A 22,085-nucleotide genomic window follows, 5' to 3' on the forward strand; every position below is an offset into this window, starting at 1 on the left:
CAGTGCAGGGTTGTAAGGATCAGGGATGCCTTGAGACAGCAGTTTCAGCTGAAAGTCAGTAAAACCTGTTGCCATTTATGGGAATGCAATGGTTGTGTTGCTAGGGGGTTACTCTGATTGGTCTGTGCACTGCACTTAGCACTGCAGTGATGGTAGCACTGCAGTGATGGTAGCGTTGCTGAGGTACACTTGCTTTCATGTAATGGAATAAAGATGGCTTTGAACCACGTGCATTTCATTTATTAAACACTGTAAATGTAGGACACACATGAAGCATGAAAGAGCTGCCCTGGGTGGGAAATAGGGATGGGGAGAAGGGACGAGGCAGGGGGTAATGCATGGATGGAAAATTTCACAGTGTTACATGTCCAAGGTTCATATGCAGCCCTTCCGTTTGATGTGCTGTGCGAGTAGGGCTGTAGTTCGTCAGAGAGAAACTGCATGCAGATGAGCACTGAGTGCATCTGGAGCCAGTGGGAGTCTGCATGGGTGGAGGCTGGTTAGGCAAGAGTGGAGTTTGACAGAGGGTGCCCACATTGCATTGGTGATGATGGCGGGTGTATGGAAAACAGTTCTGGGACACCAGCTGCTGGGGGGGAGGCTGGTTGTGCAGCTGCTCCAGCTGCAGTGCTAGTAGCACCTCCAGCATGTTCACTTGCTGCTCCATGTTTAGGAGCCGCCCCGTACTCGCCTTGTGCTCCCTCCTGTTGTCCCTCCACTCCTTCAATTCTTTGTGTTCGGTGGCAGCGTGACTCAGCACGTCCCCCCAAACTCCTTTCTAGTCTTTCTTGGTGCTTTCTGGCCATTTTCTGATGCTCGGCAGGTGTTAGGACCTCTGACTGGCATTCCAAGGTGGGCGCTATCAAGGCACGATTGCAACATGTTACAGAGGGTCCATTGTTAACACTAGACACAGCACTGCCCTAACCCCTCTGAAATACTTGCACTGTTCACCTACCTCACACTGCCTGACTGTCTTGGAGCGAGTGCACATAACGTACAGGAACCTCACATTGGCGAGTTCACTACGGGGGTAGGGGGAACTCTGAGAGCAGTGGAGCAGGGAAAAGGCAGGGAAACCCTTGCTGTAGTGGTGCAGGAAAATCTGTTGGTGCAGCTGGGCCAGGATTCTTATTCTTGCCAGGGAGCAGAAGCTTTAATTTGACAATGGCCATCCTGTGCCCTAGACAGGTGTGAATGGGAGAAAATACTGTGGTGGGGGAGCGTTACAGTTAGTAATGGCCACTCATTTCCACAGGTGAAGTTCATCCTGGAAGATGTTTCCCTGCTTAAGATGAAGCAAAGGAAGGGTCTCTTTTATTCAATCATGGGTTCTGTCAAGAGCCATACATGTCTTGTCTTTGCCCAGCGATGCACCCCCCCACCCCTTTGACACAATGATGAGGGAATGTCAGCTCTCAAGGGTCAAATACCATGTTTGCTTTGCAAGCACATTTGAGGAGCACAGCGGCTGCGTGACATTTTCGATGAGGTGTGTGAGGCAGATTAGCACGATGTCAGAGACTGCACCAACAGTCTGTTCAACATCTGGGAGCATCATCACACAGAACCAAAATGCCTCCTTTCTGTAACCCTCCCACTCTCAAGTTGCTCGAGTGCTTCCTGAGACCCAGCACACCTACCAGGCCCATCTTCTACAGCAGGGCTCAGAAACCTTTCTGAAGTGGAGTGCCAAGATTTAACCCTCTTGCCATGGGCTGTGCTGCTCTCCTGGGTGGGGGAGGGGCTCTCTCCACCACGTACCGAATGGGCCATCTAGGTCAAGGCAAACCTTTCCTTGGACGACCAGTTGCTAATGGAAACTCATCCTTAATCACATAATTACACCCGAGCCATTTTGCTAGTGCTACAGCTGGAGAGAACAGTTTAATTTAAATTATTAAATGGATTAAGCATTTTAACTTTCTCATGTTAGTTTATCAAACTTCATTTTAAATAAAGTAAAATATTATGTCCAATATATAATAAGGTTTCAATGTTTTCTTTATCGTGGGTTGGGGAATCTTTTTTGGGTGAGGGGCCACTGACCTGCAGAAAAATCAGTTGGGGACCACACAAGTGAGAAGCAAAAACACTCCTCCCAAAACCACCAGCCCTCACTGATGTGGCCCCCAACTGAGACACCTCACTCCTCTGGTGCTCCAGCCTCGCAGGGTAAGGGGAAGGGACCAGGAGGGCTGAGATTCATGGCTTCCCATAGGCCAGATTTACTTTTCTGGGGTTCCAGAGTTAATGGATTTTGTGGACCCCCTTAAGCTCTGAGGTGGGAACAAAAATGGGGGGTTCCTTGTGTGGGACAGGACTGCCAGTGAATGGGATAGGGATGCAGAATCTGGGCAGGAGGTGGGATGCAGGACAGGGTGAGAAAGGCAGAGTCAGGAAGGGGAGTTTGGCAGCAGGAGAGGGTGTGGGGTGAGGGTACGAGAGGGAGGTTGGGGGCAAGAGGGTTTGGGGAGGTAACACAGAAAAGGTGAGAGGGTGAAAATGCAGCCAAATAGCTAGCTGGGGAGAGAGGCAAAGAAGTGGGGAGTAAAGGACAATGCAGCTTCTGTAAAGTGAAATTGTATACCCCCCTCACATCTTCCCTCTGTTCCAGCCTCACTCCCCTCAGCCCCATGATCCCTCTCCCCCCCAAGCCTGATCCCCTGCATCGCCTCATACCACTCAGTGCAAACCCAGGCCCCTCTCATACTGCCCTGGAGCCTCCTTCACTCCCCCTCCTGCCTCCACTTCCCTGTGCCCCCAGTGCACTCATTGGTAGGCTTACAGTGCTGGGACTCTCAGCCCCCGGGAGCAGCACTGGAGCAGGGAGAGGTGTGGGGAGAGGAGCGCCAGAGTCTCTTCCCTGCCCAACCCAACCATTTGCCTGCAGTTTACGGCTCCTGGGCTGGAGCAGGCAGAGCCTGGGCTGCCCAGGACTGGCCTCAGCCTAGTCAGGTGCAGCAGGGCGCTGGGAAAGGGGCTCCCCGATCCCCCTCCTCCACAGCCCATAGGGAGCAGTGAGGCATGCCCGGGAGTGGTGTGACCAGCCACCTAGTCGAGCAGGCCCAGCCCCGACCCCTCCTGAAGCAGGAAGCAGAGCTTGTAGCGCAGCGGTAGAGGGGGAGGGAAGGTTAACTTCTTAGCTCCTGGGAGCTGCATGCCCAGGTCGGGCAGCCCAGGGACCTGCACACACCTCTCTTGCCCCTTGCTCTAGCGGGAAGCCAGAGCTGTTGCTCCAGCATGCAGGTGAGTGGCTGAGACTGGAGCTGCAGCATAAGCTCGCCGCTGCTTCTGCCCCGAGTGCCAGTGAAAATTGGTTTGCATATCACTTGTCACATGCGTGCCAGGGGACTGCCGATCCCTGATCTAGAGCCTCCAAAGGCTGCCAGTGGCTCACCTCATCAGGAGTGCTAAACAGTTCCTGACTGCAAACCTCTGTGGATGCAGATTCTTCCTCAGCTCTGGGTCCCTCTCAGCACACTCTGCCACACTTCCCCCTCCTGTCTCAGTCCACTGTTGGATGGCCCCTGAGCTCCAGAGGTATCTATGGGAGTCTTCAGAGTGGAGGTGGAGTCATCCCTATCTATATCATCCAGCTTTTTGTAGAACCAGGAGGTAGTGGGTGCAGCAGTTTGCTTCCTGTACCTTATGGCAGGGATTCCACAGCTCCTTGCCTTTGACCACGCACTGCAGTATGTCCCAGTTGTGGCCCCTTTCCGCCATACATCTTGAGGTGTGCCTGTAGGCATTATAATTCCTATGACTGGAGTGCAGCAGTGACTGTCTCCTCTCCTCTCCTCAAATGCTGATGAGATCTAGTGCCTCAACATGGCTCCAAGCCGGGGATCTCCCAGTTGGTGGAGCAGGCATGGCCAGCTGGAGAGATGCACTGAGAACACTACTTGTCGCGGAGCAAACAGGAAGAGGACTTCCGCATTTTAAAAAGAAGGCAGAGGGCAGGTCTGAGGGCTGGGGCAATAAAGTTCAAACAGAGGCCAGTCTCAGCACAGAACTGGGGATGTAAAATTTTGATTATTTGGCTAATTGAATAGTCAATGCAATTTGCATTGACTATTTGATTAACTGATAAGGGCCTTTGAAGTGTAGCTCACTTCAAAGGTGAAAGCGCTGTGGGGAACTCGGAGCCAGTGAGGGACTCAAGCAGTCCCCCTCTAGCCCTGTTTTCCCCGTGGCATTTCTAAGCAGCAGTGCCGTGCGGAGCCCGGGGTCAGCTAGGGAGTCCCCCACTGACCTTCAGCTCCACGTAGTGTGGCCGCTTTGAAATGCCGCATGCAGCCCGGGCCAGTTGGGGACTCCCAATGCATATGGCATTTCAAAGCAGCAGTACCACGTGGAGCCAGGGGTCTGGTCCTAGGCTACATGCGATGGTACTGCTTTGAAGTATCCTCCTTTTCTCCCTTCTCCCCTTGCTGCCTCTTTCTGATAGAGGCAGCAAGGAGGGGGAAGTGACCAGTCGACTAGTCTATCGACTATCTCATAAGCATTTGCTTTTCAGATAGTTGACTAGTCATTCACATCCCTATGCAGAACTACATCACACTGTCCACACTGGCCCCCCAGCATTGTATCCAAAGTGCAGCAAACTCTACGCTTCTTGCCAAGTTGGTTTACCTAGAGTGCATTAATTGTGGAGCTAGTGCACACCAAGAGTCTTGCCAGCGTGGGCACCTCAAAAGTTACAGTGCTGGGGCCTGATTTAATGCACAGTAACTTGCCAGTATAGACTTTGCCTGAGTTTGCACTTGAAGTCCAGCATTTTGTCACTACTATTCTGTACAATGTTGATGTACTGTACAATGTCAACATGTTACTGACTACCAAGCAAGAAAAGCGTTTTTGGTTGGGTTTTTTTGTTTGGTTCCAATTTCAACTCTTTCGTTTTTGTGTGGAGCTATGAGAGCCCTGAGGAAATCAACACCTGGGGAGCAGCTAATGAATCTGACTCACACACAAACAGGACTAACGCCACTGAGCTTAATGGATTTATACTAGTGTCAGCCTGAGGTAAGTCAGAGAAAAATCAGCCCCCTTAAATCTGGCTCACTTGTCAGGCAAACTTTTGTATGAGCACTGGAAAGGAAAGTTTAAAGCAGAAGAGCATGAGAAAGAAATAAAAGATCTTGGATAAACAATGTAGTATCTTGGGTGCTCTAAAGGATTGTCGAACAACAAAGAGCACAGCAGAAGATTGCAGAGTGGGCTACCAGGAATGCAGATCTCCAGTAATGGAGATGCCATATAGGACAAATAGAGTCTGCCCGCGTTTATTCAATTCATATTTTTAGAAAGCTCTGTATACCAGATTTTCCCTTTGTACCAACAGACTTTATAAGCTAGCGTGGCCACATAAAATGGTTACATATTCATGGTATGCATGGTTACATGCGTGAACTGGTTCCTTATAAATATACAATGGCATACTGAAAAACCACATAAAATATTAATAGCAGTCTACATACTTAACCTATATTTCTTAAATGAACTTGTTCCCAGAGGCATGTGATACAGCACAGCAATGTCACGTGAGATGGTCTCAGAGGAAACTACAGACCATGCTTTAGTGAAGGAAAGGCACAGACGCTACAGTGAATTTCCTTTTCTTTTGCATTTCTAAGGTCAGCAGCTTAGAAATGGACCAAGGTCGGAGAACAGTGGGGCGAGATAGTCAAAATGATTTGGATCCAAGGTTCCTGGCTGACCTTTATCTAGAATAGATATAAGTTGTATCAAAATTCTGGATCCTGATGTTTCAAAACTTTATGCATTTGAAATCCAGCTTTGGTTTTGCCGCACACGTTCATCTTTGCTTTGAACCTGTGAGGAAGGGGAGGAAATGGGTCAGACACTAGGCATGAAAATATTCCTGTCTAAACAGGAAAAATTTCTTTCCATAATTTGCCATCAGTAACATGAGGGTGTAGAAAGCACAGCTGGTTCGTTATGTTATTAGCATTACCTGAACTGTACTCCTCATTTCCAATGTTTAATGTTCTTGCTCTTTGTGCCAGTTACCTATAATTTAATTCTAGTGGAATGTTTTACCCTTATGTCAATGTGTAGAATACGGACACTGCGCATTCAGCTACCATTGGGTGGAAATAACGCAGTAGTTAGTAGGGATGTTAATGGGTAACCAGTTAGCAGGTGATGCCTACCAGGTAATGGTTAACTGGTACCCTGGGAGCAGCCCCTCCACCCATGGTCCACTGCAGGCAGAGGGCTGCTCCAGCCCCACTGGGCCCCCACGTGGTGCTGGGCTGGGATCCAACAGCCCCACATAGGTCTGGAAGCAGCTGGGCTGGAACAGCCCCTGCCTGCAGTTCTCTGTCCTACCCATTTAATCAGTTAACTGGTTATACTTAATGTTTAACTAGTTAACTAAATGGGATTTTACATCCCTAGTAGACAATGAGACCTGGCGTATGTGAGTAAAGTAGCATGTCCTACACGCCTGAACCCCCATTTGCCTATCTACACTCCCAAGCAGTGTTTTCCATATCTGCAGTACTAGTTTTAGCAGTGTAGTGTCCAGCTGCCCTACCCCAACACAGCCTTTCTTCACTATTGGAGCCTTTTACTGCAGCATGTAGTTACACCTGTCTGCAGGGTTGTCCTTATGCATACTCAGGGCACGCAACTGTGTAAGGCCCCACTAAATTTGGGGCAACAGGTGCCCTAAATTTAGTGGGGGCTAGGCAAGCTGCATGCTGTATATGTCTAGTGACACTGCTGTGGGACAAAAAGCAAAGTACAGGCAGTACTGGCTCTGGCAGCCAGCCCCAACCTCCTTCTGACTGCACCCAGTTGCTGCTCATCCACTCTACCTCTCTGGGACCAGGAGCAGAGTCATGTCTCTGGAAGCCAGGGACCTGAACAGAACTGGGGGCTGAGACTCGGGGCAGGTGTGAGGCTGGGAGTAGAGCTCTAGGTGGCAGCCAGGACCCTGGGCACAGGGCTGATAGCAGCTGAGAATTCACATAAAATTTGGGGTTGTTGAGGTTCCCCTCAGTTCCTGTGCCTATGCCTCATTGCCCTGCCCTTGCCCCCACAGCTCTGAGTGAAGCTCCTGCCCCATGGAGCAGCCACTCTTCTGTTCTGCCTCCCCTCCCGTCCCCTTCCCCTCCATGTAGGGCGCCATAAACCATAAGGATGGCCTTGTCTGTATGACCTGTCCTCTGTACACCACAGCAAGAGTAGACAAAGCCTACAAAAATAAATCTTTACTGCCTTCCAGGGTAATAGGTGTTGAAGGTTGGTTCAAGTTTGGTTCCAGGTATCCTTCTGATTGAAATTTGCCTTGAAGTAATTACTCCCCAGTGCTTCCTGGGGCTCTAAGTTGAGGTAACAGAGCCTGTTTTAGACTAATTTCAAGGCTCCCCATAATGTGGACATGCTATTTCGATGTTGTTATTTCAGGAGTTATTATTTTGAATTTAATTATTTGAAATAATTTCCTAGTGTAGACATGCCCTCTAGAGAGCCTATAAGCAGATTTTGGATAAATTCCTCAAACCAGACATTGTAAGATGCGCCGAGCACTCCTGAGAGAAGATTAAAGCCTTGTAGAGTTGGTACTAAGGAAGTTAAATATCAGGTAACTGACTAGTCAAATAGTCGATGCATTTTTGCATCGACTATTTGATTAGTCGATAGGGTACCTCTGCCTTTGAAGCATTGCAGCAGCCCTACGGACTGCCCAGCTGATCCCAGGCTCCACGCAGCGCTCCCCCTTTGAAATGCCACGAGGAGCCCGACGAGCTCCCCGCAGCATTCGGGGGGGGGGGGGGGTCAAGTGACTAGTCAACTATCCTGTTGACTATCCCGATAGGAATTTGCTTTCACATCCCTAGTTGGTGCAAGAGATTCCTTGACACACAAATCATGGCTTTAGAATAGAAAGAAAGATCTTTTGATGTCATTAACTGAACATAATTAAAATACCAGCTTCCTGCATCCTCAAGAACTCCTATCTCTTAGCCTTTTGTGGGACTGTACGTGGAAACAGGGGATTCACATGTGAAACTATTGAGCTTCAGGATAGGGTGCTTGAGCCACAAGTGGAACCACTACTGGAGGCAGATGTGAGAGTGAGGTTGGCAAAGTTGGAAGAGGGCCCTTGAAGGATGTGGAGACTGGTATTGGGTAGTGCTGATAATTCTCTAAAACATTATTGCATTGTTGTGTGTCTATGAGGAGGAGGAGCCTACTATTGCTCTGGTGCTTTTTCCCAAGAGTAGAGGCAAGGATGAAGGACAGAAAAGGAATGAGAGTGGAAGAGGAAAGTGAGGTTCTGCATGATCACTGGTTGAAGATTTGAATTATTGTGGACATCTAGGGAGGAAGAGAGGGATTGGAAATTATCTGCCGCTTCAAGGTGGATGGTGGGGGGGGGGGGGGGGGGACTTCTCAGGACTCCAGTCCTTGTGCCATGGCTGATTTGCTGTGTGACTCTACATTAGAACGTCAGTGTTCTTGCACAAATACTTGCGGCCAGTGTAGACAGGTGGCAAGATTTTGTGGAAAAGTGGCCACTTTTCACTTGCACAAATACTTGCGGCCAATGTAGACACAGCCAGCAAGTTTAGCTACCTGCAGATATCAGGGACAAGTAAGTGAGTGGGAGGTTTATGACTCTTAACATGGCCTGATTTTGGATTTAGGCACCTAAAATAGCAGTTAGATTCCCAAGTCCTTTTGTGAATCTCTCCCTAGGTCACTGACCTACTGTACACAGGAAACACTTAAAAACAACAAATAGACTAGTAGCACCTTAACATGTAGATGGTATCATGAGCTTTTTAAGAAACAGTTTAAGAAACACTGATGTAGATAACACCATGAGCTTTTTGTGGGCACAACCTACTTCTTCAGATGACAGGAGTATTAGAAGTCCAGATCAAAGAAAAAATAAGGGCGGGGGGGGGGGGGGGAAGGGGGGAGAAGAGATAAGGAGGGGAAAGGAGAAAAAAAATAGAGAGAGAGAGACAATGAATAGATGGTTCAAATAGTTACAAGAGGCTGATAAGAACAATTAGCATCTCCATTGTTTGGCTGGTTAGTTAAGTCATATCAGCCTCTTGTAACTATTTGAACCATCTACTCACTGTCTCTCTCTTCTTCTTTTTTTCTCTCCTTTTCCCCCCTCCTTTTTTTCTCTCTCCATCCCCACCATTTTCCTTATTTATTCTTGGATCTGGACTTCTAACACTCCTGTCATCTGAAGAAGTGGGTTGTACCCACAAAAGCTCATGGTATTATCTACATCAGTGTTTCTTAAACTGTTCCACGGAACGCTGGTGTTCCATGAACAACTCGCAGGTGTGTCATGATGACTTCTTTGTTTTTTGTCTTTTTTTTTTGTCTGACAAATTTTTTTGTTTAAGAAAATTTTCACAGGTGTTCCACATTAAAACAAAAAAATTTGTTTGGTGTTCTATGGTCTCAAAAAAGTTTAAGAAACACTGATCTACTTGTTTTGTTAGTCTTTAAGGTGCTACTAGTCTATTTGTTTTTAAAGTTTTTTTTTTTTCAGTTGTAGACTAACTTGGCTACCCTGCTGAATCAATGCTGAAATGGTTTGCACTTCCGCCATTGTAGAGAGAGCTCTTAAAACTAGCCAGGCCAGGCTCCCAATATACACAGGCTAACATGGGTAAGGCTTTAAGTGCAATTCTGGCAGCAGTTTTTAAAAAGTTTATGCTTCTTGACTGGGAACAAAGTCTTTTCAGACAAGCTGCTAGCTGACAAGCTTTCAGTCATACCAACCTGGGCTGGATTTGAATCAGCAACATAAAAGTGAAAGCCTTTCTATCCCATTACCAGCTTTTAATTTAGCCAGTTCTCTCATTCCTCCCTCCCCCCAAACCAGGTAGGCCTTTAATTTTAATTGTATTGGTATTTTGACTCGTTCAGTGGAGCTCTTTCAGTGTCACTTCATTGTGGGAATCAAGTGAATAAACACTGGACCTCAACTGAAAAATGCCGAAGTAAGAAGTAGGTAGTTTGTTGTAGCAAACAGCAGTGAGAGGAGATGGTAAACTATAGCTTTCAGTATTCTGAAGTGGGAAACGGCTGTAAATTCTTTGGCTTTTCCCAGTGCTTATCATTACTAAACAGATCAAAAGTGCATGTTTTGCCCCAGTCTGATTATCATTCTGGAGATAATAATGTCTCATGGCTGTCTATCTTCCCCAGCACAGCATTTATTCAGCACTTGCTTCCTGATTAAATTAGTATCCTAAGGCTTGATCTGCATGTAAAACTCAGGTTCATATAGTTATACTCCTAAGGCTTGATTTACATCTAAAACTTAGGTTACAGTTACACCCTCAGCGGTGTGGAAAATCCACACTGCTGGGCACTGTAGCTATACCAGCCTAACCCCCAGGCTACATCTAGACTGGCATGATTTTCCGGAAATGCTTTTAACGGAAAAGTTTTCCATTAAAAGCATTTTTGGAACAGAGCGTCTAGATTGGCCACGGACGCTTTTCCGCAAAAAGTGCTTTTGCGGAAAAGCGTCCGTGCCAATCTAGATGCGCTTTTGCGATCAGGGCTTTTTTGCGGAAAACAAATCTCAGCTGTCTACACTGGCCCTTTTGCGCAAAAGAGACTTTTGCGCGAATGGGAACAGCATAGTATTTCCACAAAAAGCACTGATATCTTACAGTAGGAAGTCAGTGCTTTTGCGGAAATTCAAGTGGACAGTGTAGACAGCTGGCAAGTTTTTCTGGAAAAGTGACTGATTTTCTGGAAAAACTGGCCAGTCTAGACACAGCCCCAGTGTATATGCACCTAGGACAGTCTTCCATTGACCTGTCAATCACCCTACTTCCTGTCACTCAGGGATATAGTGTCTCTACAGTGCTAGACAAACCCCTTGGCTGTGTCTAGACTGGCCGCTTGAATTTCCACAAGAACACTGACAATCTCATGTAAGAAATCAGTGCTTCTTGCAGAAATACTGTGCTGCTTCCGTTAGGGCAAAAGTCCTTTTGCGCAAAAGCTTTTGCGCAAGAGGGCCAGTGTAGACAGCTCAGATTTGTTTTGCACAAAAAAGCCCCAATCACGAAAATGGCGATCGGGGTTTTTTTGCGCAAAAGCGCGTCTAGATTGGCACGGATGCTTTTCCGCAAAAAGTGCTTTTGTGGAAAAGCATCCGTACCAATCTAGATGCTCTTTCCGCAAATGTTTTTAATGAAAACTTTTCTGTTAAAAGCATTTGCGGAAAATCATGCCAGTCTAGACGTAGCCCTTCTGTTCTGGTAGGCTGCCTCTACTCTAAGGGACTATGCCAGCAGAGCTACCATGCTGTAGCTTTGCTGCTATCATTTCCCTCCCCCCAAATTAGACATGATGACTGTGTTACCTGTAAGATGCTCTTCTGAACAAACCTCTGCTGTAGGGTAATGCTTTGGAAAAGGAACTATAGCACTATAGTGGAAGTTTGCCACACTCTCTGCAGTGTGTCCCTCTCAAAAATTAGATTGACTAGCATTAAATCTGTCTGGGCTCCTGCTTTCCTTAGTGGAGGGGGAGGTGGGTTTTACTACTACTTACTGAGTTGTAAAGAAGGTACTTGTCACTTAGTTGGATCAAAGAAACAAAATACCTAGCATGATATTAAATTATATATCAAGCACCTCTCAGCTGTATTGACTGATGACAGCTCTTTCTTCCCTTTCCTCATGTTGTTCATTCCTAAACCACAGTCACAAATACACCAGGTGCTGAAAGTGTACTGAAAGTACATGACTGTATTCAAATAACAAGCTCTTTGGTTAACGAGTCATCTGATCTATAGTATCTAGTAACAAACAAGCCTGATATCTATCCATGTGGCCTGGTTCCTAAGAAAGGGTATATTGTTTCCATGTATAACCTGTATAAAGGAGCTGGGATCATGTTGCTGCAGGAACAGAAAACTTGGAAAGCCCAACCTCTGAACAGATGCTCCGTTATCAGATACCCTTTAGAATGTTTGTACCACCAAAGGGCTAGATGAGTGGGTAGTACACAAGAGCCAAAGAAGAGCTCTCTTTGGTGTGGAAGGGAGCAAAGAGGCCCTAAAACCAGCAAAGAGAAGGAAGTGTTGCCCTAACTATTATTATAACATGGTGCACACTGTATTATTGAGAAAATGGACATTTGGACACCAAAATATTTATCTTGGGTGTAAATCAACATAGCACCATGACAGTTAAATTGGAGCTACAGCAATCCACATCAACTGAGGATCTGGTCCTCATGTTTAATCACATATGAATCTGCTCCACCCTTTATCATCATAAAATAAACTGAGTGATGTAAAGTTTCAGTACAAGCTCTCCCCTCATTGCTTTTGGGTGTGTCATGGGCCCTCATGTGAAAATTTCAGTAGGCCTTGTATAGTCCATCTCAAGCAATTTCAAAGTACCTGCTGCTCCTTGGGTGCTGTCACAAATACACGAGGGCAGGAGGGATCACAGGAGCTGCTTTTTCACCTTAGTAATGGATAGGAGTGCAGCATCCCTCGGGGCTTCCCTCACAGTGACAGAAATATGCGAATTGTGCAGGCATCAGTTGACTTCTGGGACACAGCTTGTGGGGGACATGGGAATCTTACTCCTCCATTCCCAGTTCCTTTGGGCTCTGGGACCTATCCCATAAACTGGCATGAAAATTGCCTACGAGTCTGGGATTCTTGCTGAAATTGTAGTATGCTGCAATTAGTGCAGCAGAGCCCTGGATGGGCATATGGCTCAAATACAATAGCTTACACCATTACAAGTGTGACCATGTACACACAATTAGTATAAATTATATGCATATATGGTAAACCAGTTCAGTTTGGGGTATAAATAAGTCCTCTCCTGCCCTGTTTCCCCCCATTCTCCCCCCCCCCCCCTAAAAACCACAAATGCATAATTTAGAAAAACAAGGTGGAATCTTGGTAGAGCTGCTGTTATGTTGTACCTCCACATACCAATCCACTTTAAGCCGTAGTGTCAAGTCACTCCTTTTGAAAAGAGGCATATAAACATCAGGAATGTGTTTTGTGTCATTGTAAATTACATCAATTATCCATCTCACAAACCAGGAAAGAGCACCAGTAATTTCTCAGGCAAAGATAGACAGGTTGAAATAAAGGATGAACATGAGTTGAAATGATAGTGTCAGATATTTTTAAAAAGTGACAAATATATGTTTTTGGAGACAAAAATGTTTTACAAAACCTATTATTGATAAAAATGTTAACTACTTTTTCAATAATTGATTTTTTCAAAAATTAAACATTTTACTACAGTGTTTACAGATTTGACATTACAATAGGGATCTACCATGCAAAAGAACCAGAAAGTAAAGCTGATTGTTCTTCAGGAGTTGTCTACATGGGGAAATTAACCAGGATAGCTCTTTCAAAATAGTTTTTGGTACATAGGGACACCCAAGGGCTGTGTCTAGACTGGCATGATTTTCCGGAAATGCTTTTAACCGAAAAGTTTTCCGTTAAAAGCATTTTCAGAAAAGAGCGTCTAGATTGGCACGGACACTTTTCCGCAAAAGCTCTTTTTGCGGAAAAGCGTCCGTGCCAATCTAGACGCGCTTTTCCGCAAAAAAGCTCCAATCGCCATTTTCGCGATCGGGGCTTTTTTGCGGAAAACAAATTTGAGCTGTTTACACTAGCCGTTTTGCACAAAACTTTTGTGCAAAAGGACTTTTACCTGAACGGGAGCAGCATAGTATTTCTGCAAGAAGCACTGATTTCAGACAGTAGGAAGTCAGTGCTTTTGCGGAAATTCAAGCGGCCAGTGTAGACAGCTGGCAAGTTTTTCCAGAAAAGCGGCTGATTTTCTGGAAAAAGTGGCCAGTCTAGACACAGCCAAGATGTTTACAGTGAAATAGCTATTTCAGAATAGTTTATTACACAGTAATCATTCTTATCAATATTAGGCCTTGATTCTGTAATCAGATTTATGTGGGTGATCCCCTGTGTGTCTGTGTGTGGTTCCCCAGGGAGCAAAGCTCATTTTGGTTGATCCAATTGCAGCCTTGGGGCCAAAGGTCTTTCAAGGCCATCATAACATCTAAACACAGCTTAAGGTATTGCTTTAGGTCCTGATCCTGCAAGAACTTACATACTTAAATGTGTACACTCTGAGACATCCTGTGACTTCTGCGAGACCATTCAGCATGGTTACGTCTAGACTGGCATGATTTTCCGCAAATGCTTTTAATGGAAAAGTTTTTCCATTAAAAGCATTTGTGGAAAAGAGCGTCTAGATTGGCACGGACGCTTTTCTGCAAAAGTGTAGATAGCTGCTTTTGCGGAAAAACTTGCCAGTCTAGATGCAGCCTATGTGTAAAGATAACCAGGTGCTGGTGCATGTCTCTGTGGAAAATGAAGGCATTTTCATTGTCCAAGATGAATTAAACACTGAAAAGCAGAGAAACAGCAATAATGTGAAAAATAAATCCCATATTAAAAAACCCTCAGTCCTAATTACTTGATGTAATACAGGTGACAAATTGATTTTTTTTAACCTGACAGCGTCATGTTAAAATAAACAGTTAAGTATCTTTTAAATCTGTCATCAGTTGCATATAACCCTTCAATGGAGCTCATAAAAATCCCATAGACTATTGCATGTTTTTTTTAATTAGCCACTCCCAGTTTCCCGATCAATACACACTTAGCTTCATTAATTATACAGGCCTAATAGGCTGATTTCCAGGCATGCCCTAATATTTGCTGCGGGACCTAATTTCTGAATGCCACAGCCGGTTTTATTTCCTTTGCTGTGTATTGTTCCTTTCTTTTATTTGTTAACCTACAAAGAGGCTGTCTGATGGGGGGAGGCTTGCAAGCCAGTCTGAAAAATCCAAACAAATCAAAAGGCTGCTTGAATCAATCTGAAGATCAGATTAGACACATTTATTCATGGGACCCTCTGGAAATGGACTGGCGCTTTGTTGTTCCCAGCTGATGCGATGTGGGGAGGGAAGGAGGAGGCGGAGGAAGAAGCAGCCTCTTTAGGCGGAGCTTGACTGTCCCGAGACAGAGTTCATCTAATGAAATGTTCACATCCGACAGCCTCTCACGTTTTTTCCGTTAGCTCATCTTCTCCCTGACCCCCCTCGCAAACACAATCAATGAAGACCGCGCAGCGCTGGTCTTTGCTCCTTCCTTGCGAGCAGGCGGAGCGCAGGGCGGGTTCGCTCTTCTCTCTCTGACAAAACTGCGGCCGGGCCCGCGGGCGACAGTCAATGCGCTGGAAACTCTTGCTGGCCCGCCCAAGCATGTGCGAGTCAGACGGAGGGAGTGAGTTTGGCTACATAGTGAAGCTGATAGAGAAAGGCAAGGTAAGGACGGTGGGACCCAGCCGCGCGGGCTGCGGTCCCGCTCCTCAGCCGCAGGTTTCCCGCGCTCGCCGCGGCAGGCAAAGCCCACGGCGGGCGATGGGGCTGTTTGCATTCACCTGTGGCCAAACCCCGGGTTAGATCCGACGCGAGCAACTGATTTACACGCGGGCTTGGCTGCGACGCCCGCTGTGTCCGAGCAAATCCAGATCGCGTGACACCGACGCGACCAAACCTCAGCCCCTCGATCGTCTCTAAGCCGGCTCCGCGGGCACCCTGCGAGCCCCTCCTATGGCTAGGCACGACGGGCACCAAAGGGGCGAACACGAGTGAAGTGTTCGTGCGACCCGGGTGCCTTTCGTCTCCCCAAACCTTTCTGTGGGTGGCACCTCGAGGGGAGGGGAGGGGTGAGAGAGAGAAAAGCTCCCTCCAGGGCAGTCGTTTAAACTTGACTCCGGAATTGTTTACACCTATTGGGTAGCTGAAGTGGAGTGAGCCAGTCGGTGGCTGCGGGCAATGAAGTGTAGCTGTGCCAGTGTGCTGTGTGTGAGCGCCTAGTGCTGCCCGGCCAGCTGGTGCCTTGGGGCAGCCTCTGCTGAACCAAAACCGGCTTCGCCCTGAGCACCAGTGTGAACAGGGTTTCGGCCAGCACGAAGCGATGCCAGACTAGGCCTTCCTCGCTTGCTTGGTAGCTCATGGGGAGGAGGTGGCACACCCCAGCTGTGCCCTTTCTGCCACCCTGGCGGTGATGAAACAGCCTTTGAACTCCCCCCTTCCAACAATACTAGAGCAGGCTGCGCATGGCGGGGAGCAGGCGGAGGAGCTATTTTCCGGGAGCTGGGCAGGAATCACAGTGGCAGAGAGAGGGACTGGCCTTGTCAGGCCCTGGCTGGAGCCCACACCCTTGGTGGGGCAGGAGACTCCAACACAGGTGATTTCACAGCTGTCAGTGTAATTCAGGAGTGTTCAACTTCACTGAGCCCTGACATGCTGGGCTAAAGCCCTCTGGCTTTGGCATCAGATCTGTGGGGCCCAGGCTTTGGCCCTGGGCTCCTGCAAGTGTAAGGCCAGCTCTTGCAACCCTGTTAAACTGGGGTCAGAACCCACAGTTTGAGAGCTGTTAGCAGGTCTGCCGGACAGGCAAGAGCAAAGGGGGCAATTAGCTAAGGCCCTGGGTGATCCCAGCCTCTGCTACAACACCTTTGAAGGCTTTGGGGAAAGTTTTTTGATTCAAGTATGCTTTTGATATGCCCCATGTAGTTTCCAAGGCCTGGTACCAGGCCCTGGAACTTACATAGAGCATATCAAACATGTCTTTGCATCAAGAGAGGATGCTATAGCTTTTCCCAGAGCAGTCAACTTGGATCCCAGGAAGGGATGTGCAGTGTGGCTGCCCTGAGGCTCATCCAAGCAAGTGGGGGATGAGGATGGTCTGCCTCACTGCTGGGGGAGGTGAGGGTGGGAAGAGGAGGCCCATTGATTTCTGTCTTGGGACCCAAATTGCTGTTGTCGGCCTGTTGGCTTTTTCAAACCCAGAAATCTAAAAAGGCTGAGAAATGTTGTATTCTCATTATGGATTTGTTCTACTGAAAATTAAGGAGAACTGCAAAGATGTACACCAGTGCTTAACTTTTAAATATGTTAACTCAATGGACATGTTTACACTAGGGAAAAGAGGTATGGTTTTGATGTATTTTGTAATTCTAGTGTGGATGACGCAAGCAGCCCTTTCAAACGGTTGGGTGAGAGTAAATGGAGGCTCTGCACCTACCTCGCTCAGGTGTGAAAACTATCACTTGCCTTGCTAATGCTAAGGGCTTATCATGCATTTAAAACACACTTTTTCCTCATGCAGACTGGGCCTATGAGAGCACTTGCACCCTATGTAGACAGCAACAGATTGAATTATTCTGTGGTCCTAGCTTTTGCCTCTCCTTGAAGTGGATTACCTGTGCCGAGGGATGGTTTGGGGCGGTTGCGCTGGGCCTCGCTCTTGGGGGGGCCTCATGCTTCACAGGGACATGGGATCTGTGTGGGATGAGGCATGGGAGCCAGTGGCAGGCCAGCTGGAACCATTCTGCTCCATCCTGCCTCCCCAGCTCCTGGCATTGCTCAGGAGAGGAGATATCAGGAGCTGTGAGGAAGCAGGGGAATGTGCAGGACCTGAGGTCCCGGGATGTCCCAGGCCTTGCCCCACCATAGGGATGACCCTGCCAATGGGACCTTTGGCCTAGGACAGTGGACCCCAACGCAGTGCCCGCAGGTGCCATAGTGCCTGCCGGGCCATTTCTATGCGCCCACCAAGTGATCGGGGCCAGCCCCACCCCTGGACGCGCGGTGCATGAGCGGTGCGAGCCCCTGGACGCATGAGCGGTGCGAGCCCCTGGACGCATGAGCGGCGCCGGCCCCAGGTGTGCAGCACATGATCGGTGCCGGCCCCGGGTGCACGGTGGTTAGGCAGCTCCACCCCCGGGTGCGCGGTGCGAGGTCTGTGCCGGCCCCGGGCACGCAGCACATGGGTGGCCCCACCCCCGGGTGAGATATGGCATGGGGGAATTGTCAGTGTCTGCATCTTCAAAAATTTCATCTTTACAAAACAAAAACCCAGACCCTTTCTAGGGTAGTTGAATATTGGTTAACTGAATAGTTGATTAATGAATTTTTATCAGTAACATGACTATTTTATAGTCCAGGGGGGTAGACCTAGCAGCCAGTGTGCTCTGGCCCACTCCTGAGGACCCCCTGCCACTCCGAGGTGCTTGCCTCTGTATCAGAGGAAGCAGTGTGGGGTGCCAGGCAGGAACTTAGTCCACAAGGGGAGCCCGTTTAAAAACCAACTTCCCTCGTGGACTGGCTGCCTGTTGCCCCGTGCTGCGGCCTCTGATGCAGCCCCTGTTGGGGAGGTGGATGTGTAGAGAGTCTGAGCTCCAAAACATGAGCTGGAACTGAGCTGGGCTACCTGCCCACCTGACTCCTAAACACTGTGCCCCCGCTGCAGCACTGCATTTAAACTGTATTAGGAGCCAGGTGGGCAAGCAGCCAGGCTTAGTCCTGTGATGCACTGGATCCGGGACCTATCCCCCACTGCAGCTCTGCATTTTGGTCCCAGCCCCTATGCAAGCCAGGACTGAGCCAAGCTGCCTACCCACCTAGCTCCTAATGCACTCTAAATGCAGAGTCACAGCAGGGGTAGGCTCCAGACCCAGCGCAAGCTGTCACTGAGCTGAGCTGTTGGCAGGCCTGCTAAAAAATTTACAGGGGCAGTGTTCCCTCTAAGCTGCCCAACAGCACAGCTTCACGGGTGATTAATCAGTTCCGCCCCAGACCGGGCAGAGCTGATTAATCACCTGTGCAGTTGTGCTGTGCAGCTTAGTGGGGGGGAGGACGGGGCCCCGCAGGCGGCAGAGAGAGAATCAGTGTCATTTATAGAATTAACCTATAATAACCTTTTGCTTATGGGATATTTTGGCCTTGGAAAGGGTTCAGAAAAGAGCAACTAAAATGATTAGGGGTTTGGAACGGGTCCCATATGATGAGAGGCTAAAGAGACTGGGACTTTTCAGTTTAGAAAAGAGGAGACTGAGGGAGAATATGACAGAGGTATAAAAAAATCATGAGTGGTGTGGAGAGGGTGAATAAAGAAAAGTTATTTATTAGTTCCCATAATAGAAGAACTAGAGGACACCAAATGAAATCAATGGGTAGCAGGTTTAAAACTAATAAAAGAAAGTTCTTCACCCAGAGCATAGTCAACCTGTGGAACTCCTTGCTAGAGGAGGCTGTGAAGGCTAGGACTATAACAGAGTTTAAAGAGAAGCTAGATAATTTCATGGAGATTAGGTGATAGAATTGGTGTCCTTGGCCTCTGTTTGTCAGAGGCTGGAGAGGGATGGCACGAGACAAATCGCTTGATCATTGTCTTTGGTCCACCTCCTCTAGTGCACCTGGTGCTGGCCACTGTCGGCAGACAGTCTACTGGGCTAGATGGGCCTTTGGTCTGACCCAGTATGGCCGTTCTTATGTTCTTATGGTTAATCATCTACACTATATCCCTAACCCCTTCTTGTATGTGATTGCCCTTGATATCCTTGTATTCCCATTATATCTGGCTTGCTTTCCCCAAAAGCCTATGCCATATGTTGTGATTGTTAAAGTAATTTATGTATTTCAGATAGTTTTAAAATGTTGAGGGAATGATTTTGTGCACACTTCCTCTTTCTGTTCTCAAGGCATAATCAACTCTTTATACATACTCAAAAGTGGTTTTATTTCAATCATCTTCATGTCCTGTTCTCCCCCCCCCACACACACTTCTTATAAGCAACTGTAACTTGAAAATAATGATAGCTGTCATTATAAATGTTTGGGGTGAGAGAAATTTTCCTCCCTCTGTTGTGGTTTTCTGTTTCTCTCGTCAATACTCTTAAATCCTGCTAAAGGGGATTTGTGCTTGGTGCCCTATAAAGATAATTCTGAAGAAAAATGTTTGCCCGTCATGAATCAGAATGCTCTAAATGTTGTGAATAATAAACATTGTTTCCAAGGGAAGGAATCCCTTCCTACTCTTGAATTGTTCTGTAAGAGTTTTATTTCCATCCCCGCATCCAAATTATTGTTCTGTGCTGATAACTGGTGCTAAATTGTCTTGTGCATAATGTATATATCCACAGGTAACATAAGTAGTGTCAATGTGGATCTTGACTGCTAATTCACAAAGAGCCATTCTGCAATCCTAATACACATCAACTCTCACTTGACTTACACGGAGGGGGGTTGGAGTTTATAAAGACAGTAAGATTGGTACCTTTTTTGGCATTTTCTGACCTCTTGGTTTTTGGGCTTTTCTATGGTGATCATTCCAATATCAGACGCCTCACAATATGTCTGTAGGGTTGGGAAGCTAAGCTAATTTTCCTCGTTTTACAGAAGAGGAACTGTGGCATAGGGAAATTGGTTGATCTTCCTCCAGTTCTCTTGTGCCTTAACCACAAGATCAACCTTCCTTGATGTCATCAGTCTCCTCTTCAGTAAATATAATATACTAATGACATATCAGTTCTCTTTTTTGTTACTCTCTGTTATGTGAAATGCCGCTTAGCAACAGTGGCATGTGAAAATATTTAATAAAACATCTCCTCTTCAGCCCATTCCATTCACAAAACTCTGTCCCATTTATAGCTCAATTTTTTATTCTTATTTGTAATGGATCTTGGAATTCACACGGTGGGTCCTCTAACAGGAGTGACTTAGATGTTTAACACCAGGTGATTACACAAATATATTTTGTAAGCTGATATCAGTGCAGCTCTGGAAATGGTGTTTAGTGCTGACACTGCTGCATTTAGTTTTCTTGCATGGCTTTATATGAGCAGACTATAAATCAATAAAAATGTAAGTGATACTTTAGTTTATTCATGACTATTTTTAACTGTAGATTTTTGTTAAAATAAGGGGCACGATATACACAAAACTTGGTCAATTCCCCAGGCTCTTTTCTTCACTTCTTCTTACTCCACTCTTTTTCTTTTATCTGGGTCTCCAGAGAGCCTGTGATTCATAACAAGCAGCTTTAAAAATATTGCTTCCAGACAAAACACTGTACTATAAAGAGTGCTTAAAAAAACAACCCCAAACCTTTTAGAACACGAGTGCTTTTGAATAGTATTTTAAAAGGCATTTGGAAGTCGGGGAACTCCTAATTAGGCTCTTCAAATACCCTAAACTCTGCCTCCCTATCCCTGTCTGATACATTCCTGAATAGTGAGTGTATTGATAACTATCTTATGGTACAGTTTTTGCTTAATTTCAGGAGAGGGTATGGATTTTGTACCAATGTATAGAGCCATAACTGTGTGAGGAACTGAAAAGAGGAAGCATGGTAGGGTTTATTAGCAGCCGTGTAGTCTAAGCTTGGGACAGAATCACAGTAACTTCTGTGTGTTTCATACAGCTATTTTTAGTGCTGTGAGAGCCCTACTAATCCAAGTTTGTTTGACTAAGGCTGGGATGCTCACTCCAAAATACCATGTAAACATAATGACTCACTTGAACAGGAGTTGTTATTGTTTATGGTGGGTGAGTATAACACACACACAAATATAAAATATTATTTCAGATGTTCTTGCTATCAATAGGTGAGTGTTTGGGTTGGTTTCCTGAATGTGAGGATGGGTGCTTTATATTAGTAGAAGCTAAATTATTTGTAAACAGCACTCAGTAGTATACTAGACACTTCATAGATGGATTCTGTCCTGTTCTGAAGAGCTAACATGAGCTAAGGACATAATGTGACAAAGGGAGAAGGTAGTGGGGAAAGGAAAAGTACTGATATACCCATCATTGTTATCTGTCCCATAATTGAGGGGGATCATAACATCTTGGCAATTGTGCAGGTTCCATGGCACTGTATCTGCCCCTGCTGAGAATGTAACCTTCAACCTGTGCAGTCCAGCTGAAGAAGTTTATAAACCAGCTCAGCAGTGTTTGTAAGGCCAGCTAAGGATCAAGACCTGTAGCACCTCTCTGCTCCTGCAGTGGAGATTGAATGGCCAGCCCCCAGGACTGTTAGAGCCTATAAATGGCTTAAGTACCATGAGAGAGGCATAGAAATTAAAGCCTTGTTTGGCCATGGCTATAATACAGTGCCATAACTGTCAGTATACCTTCCTAGTGTAGATGAAAACTATGGTGATGAAAAGGTGGGTTTTTTCTATTGCTGTAGG

General features: G+C 46.7%; 1 protein-coding gene across 2 annotated transcripts in view; it reads left to right on the forward strand.

Moving 5' to 3' along the window:
- Nucleotides 1–15,059: 15,059 nt before the first annotated feature.
- TRIM36 (tripartite motif containing 36) overlaps nucleotides 15,060–22,085 on the forward strand; it is a 46,173-nt gene continuing 39,147 nt past the window's right edge. The window contains exon 1 of one of the 2 annotated variants that reach the window (XM_006134474.4): nucleotides 15,060–15,366. In XM_006134474.4, coding sequence (XP_006134536.1) covers nucleotides 15,271–15,366 — 96 coding nt within the window. In that variant the 5' untranslated portion in view covers nucleotides 15,060–15,270. The remainder of the gene's footprint in view (nucleotides 15,367–22,085) is intronic. The other variant, XM_025190383.2, reaches the window with a different exon arrangement.

Source organism: Pelodiscus sinensis, chromosome 6 (assembly GCF_049634645.1).
Source record: "Pelodiscus sinensis isolate JC-2024 chromosome 6, ASM4963464v1, whole genome shotgun sequence".
Lineage (NCBI taxonomy): Eukaryota > Metazoa > Chordata > Testudines > Trionychidae > Pelodiscus > Pelodiscus sinensis.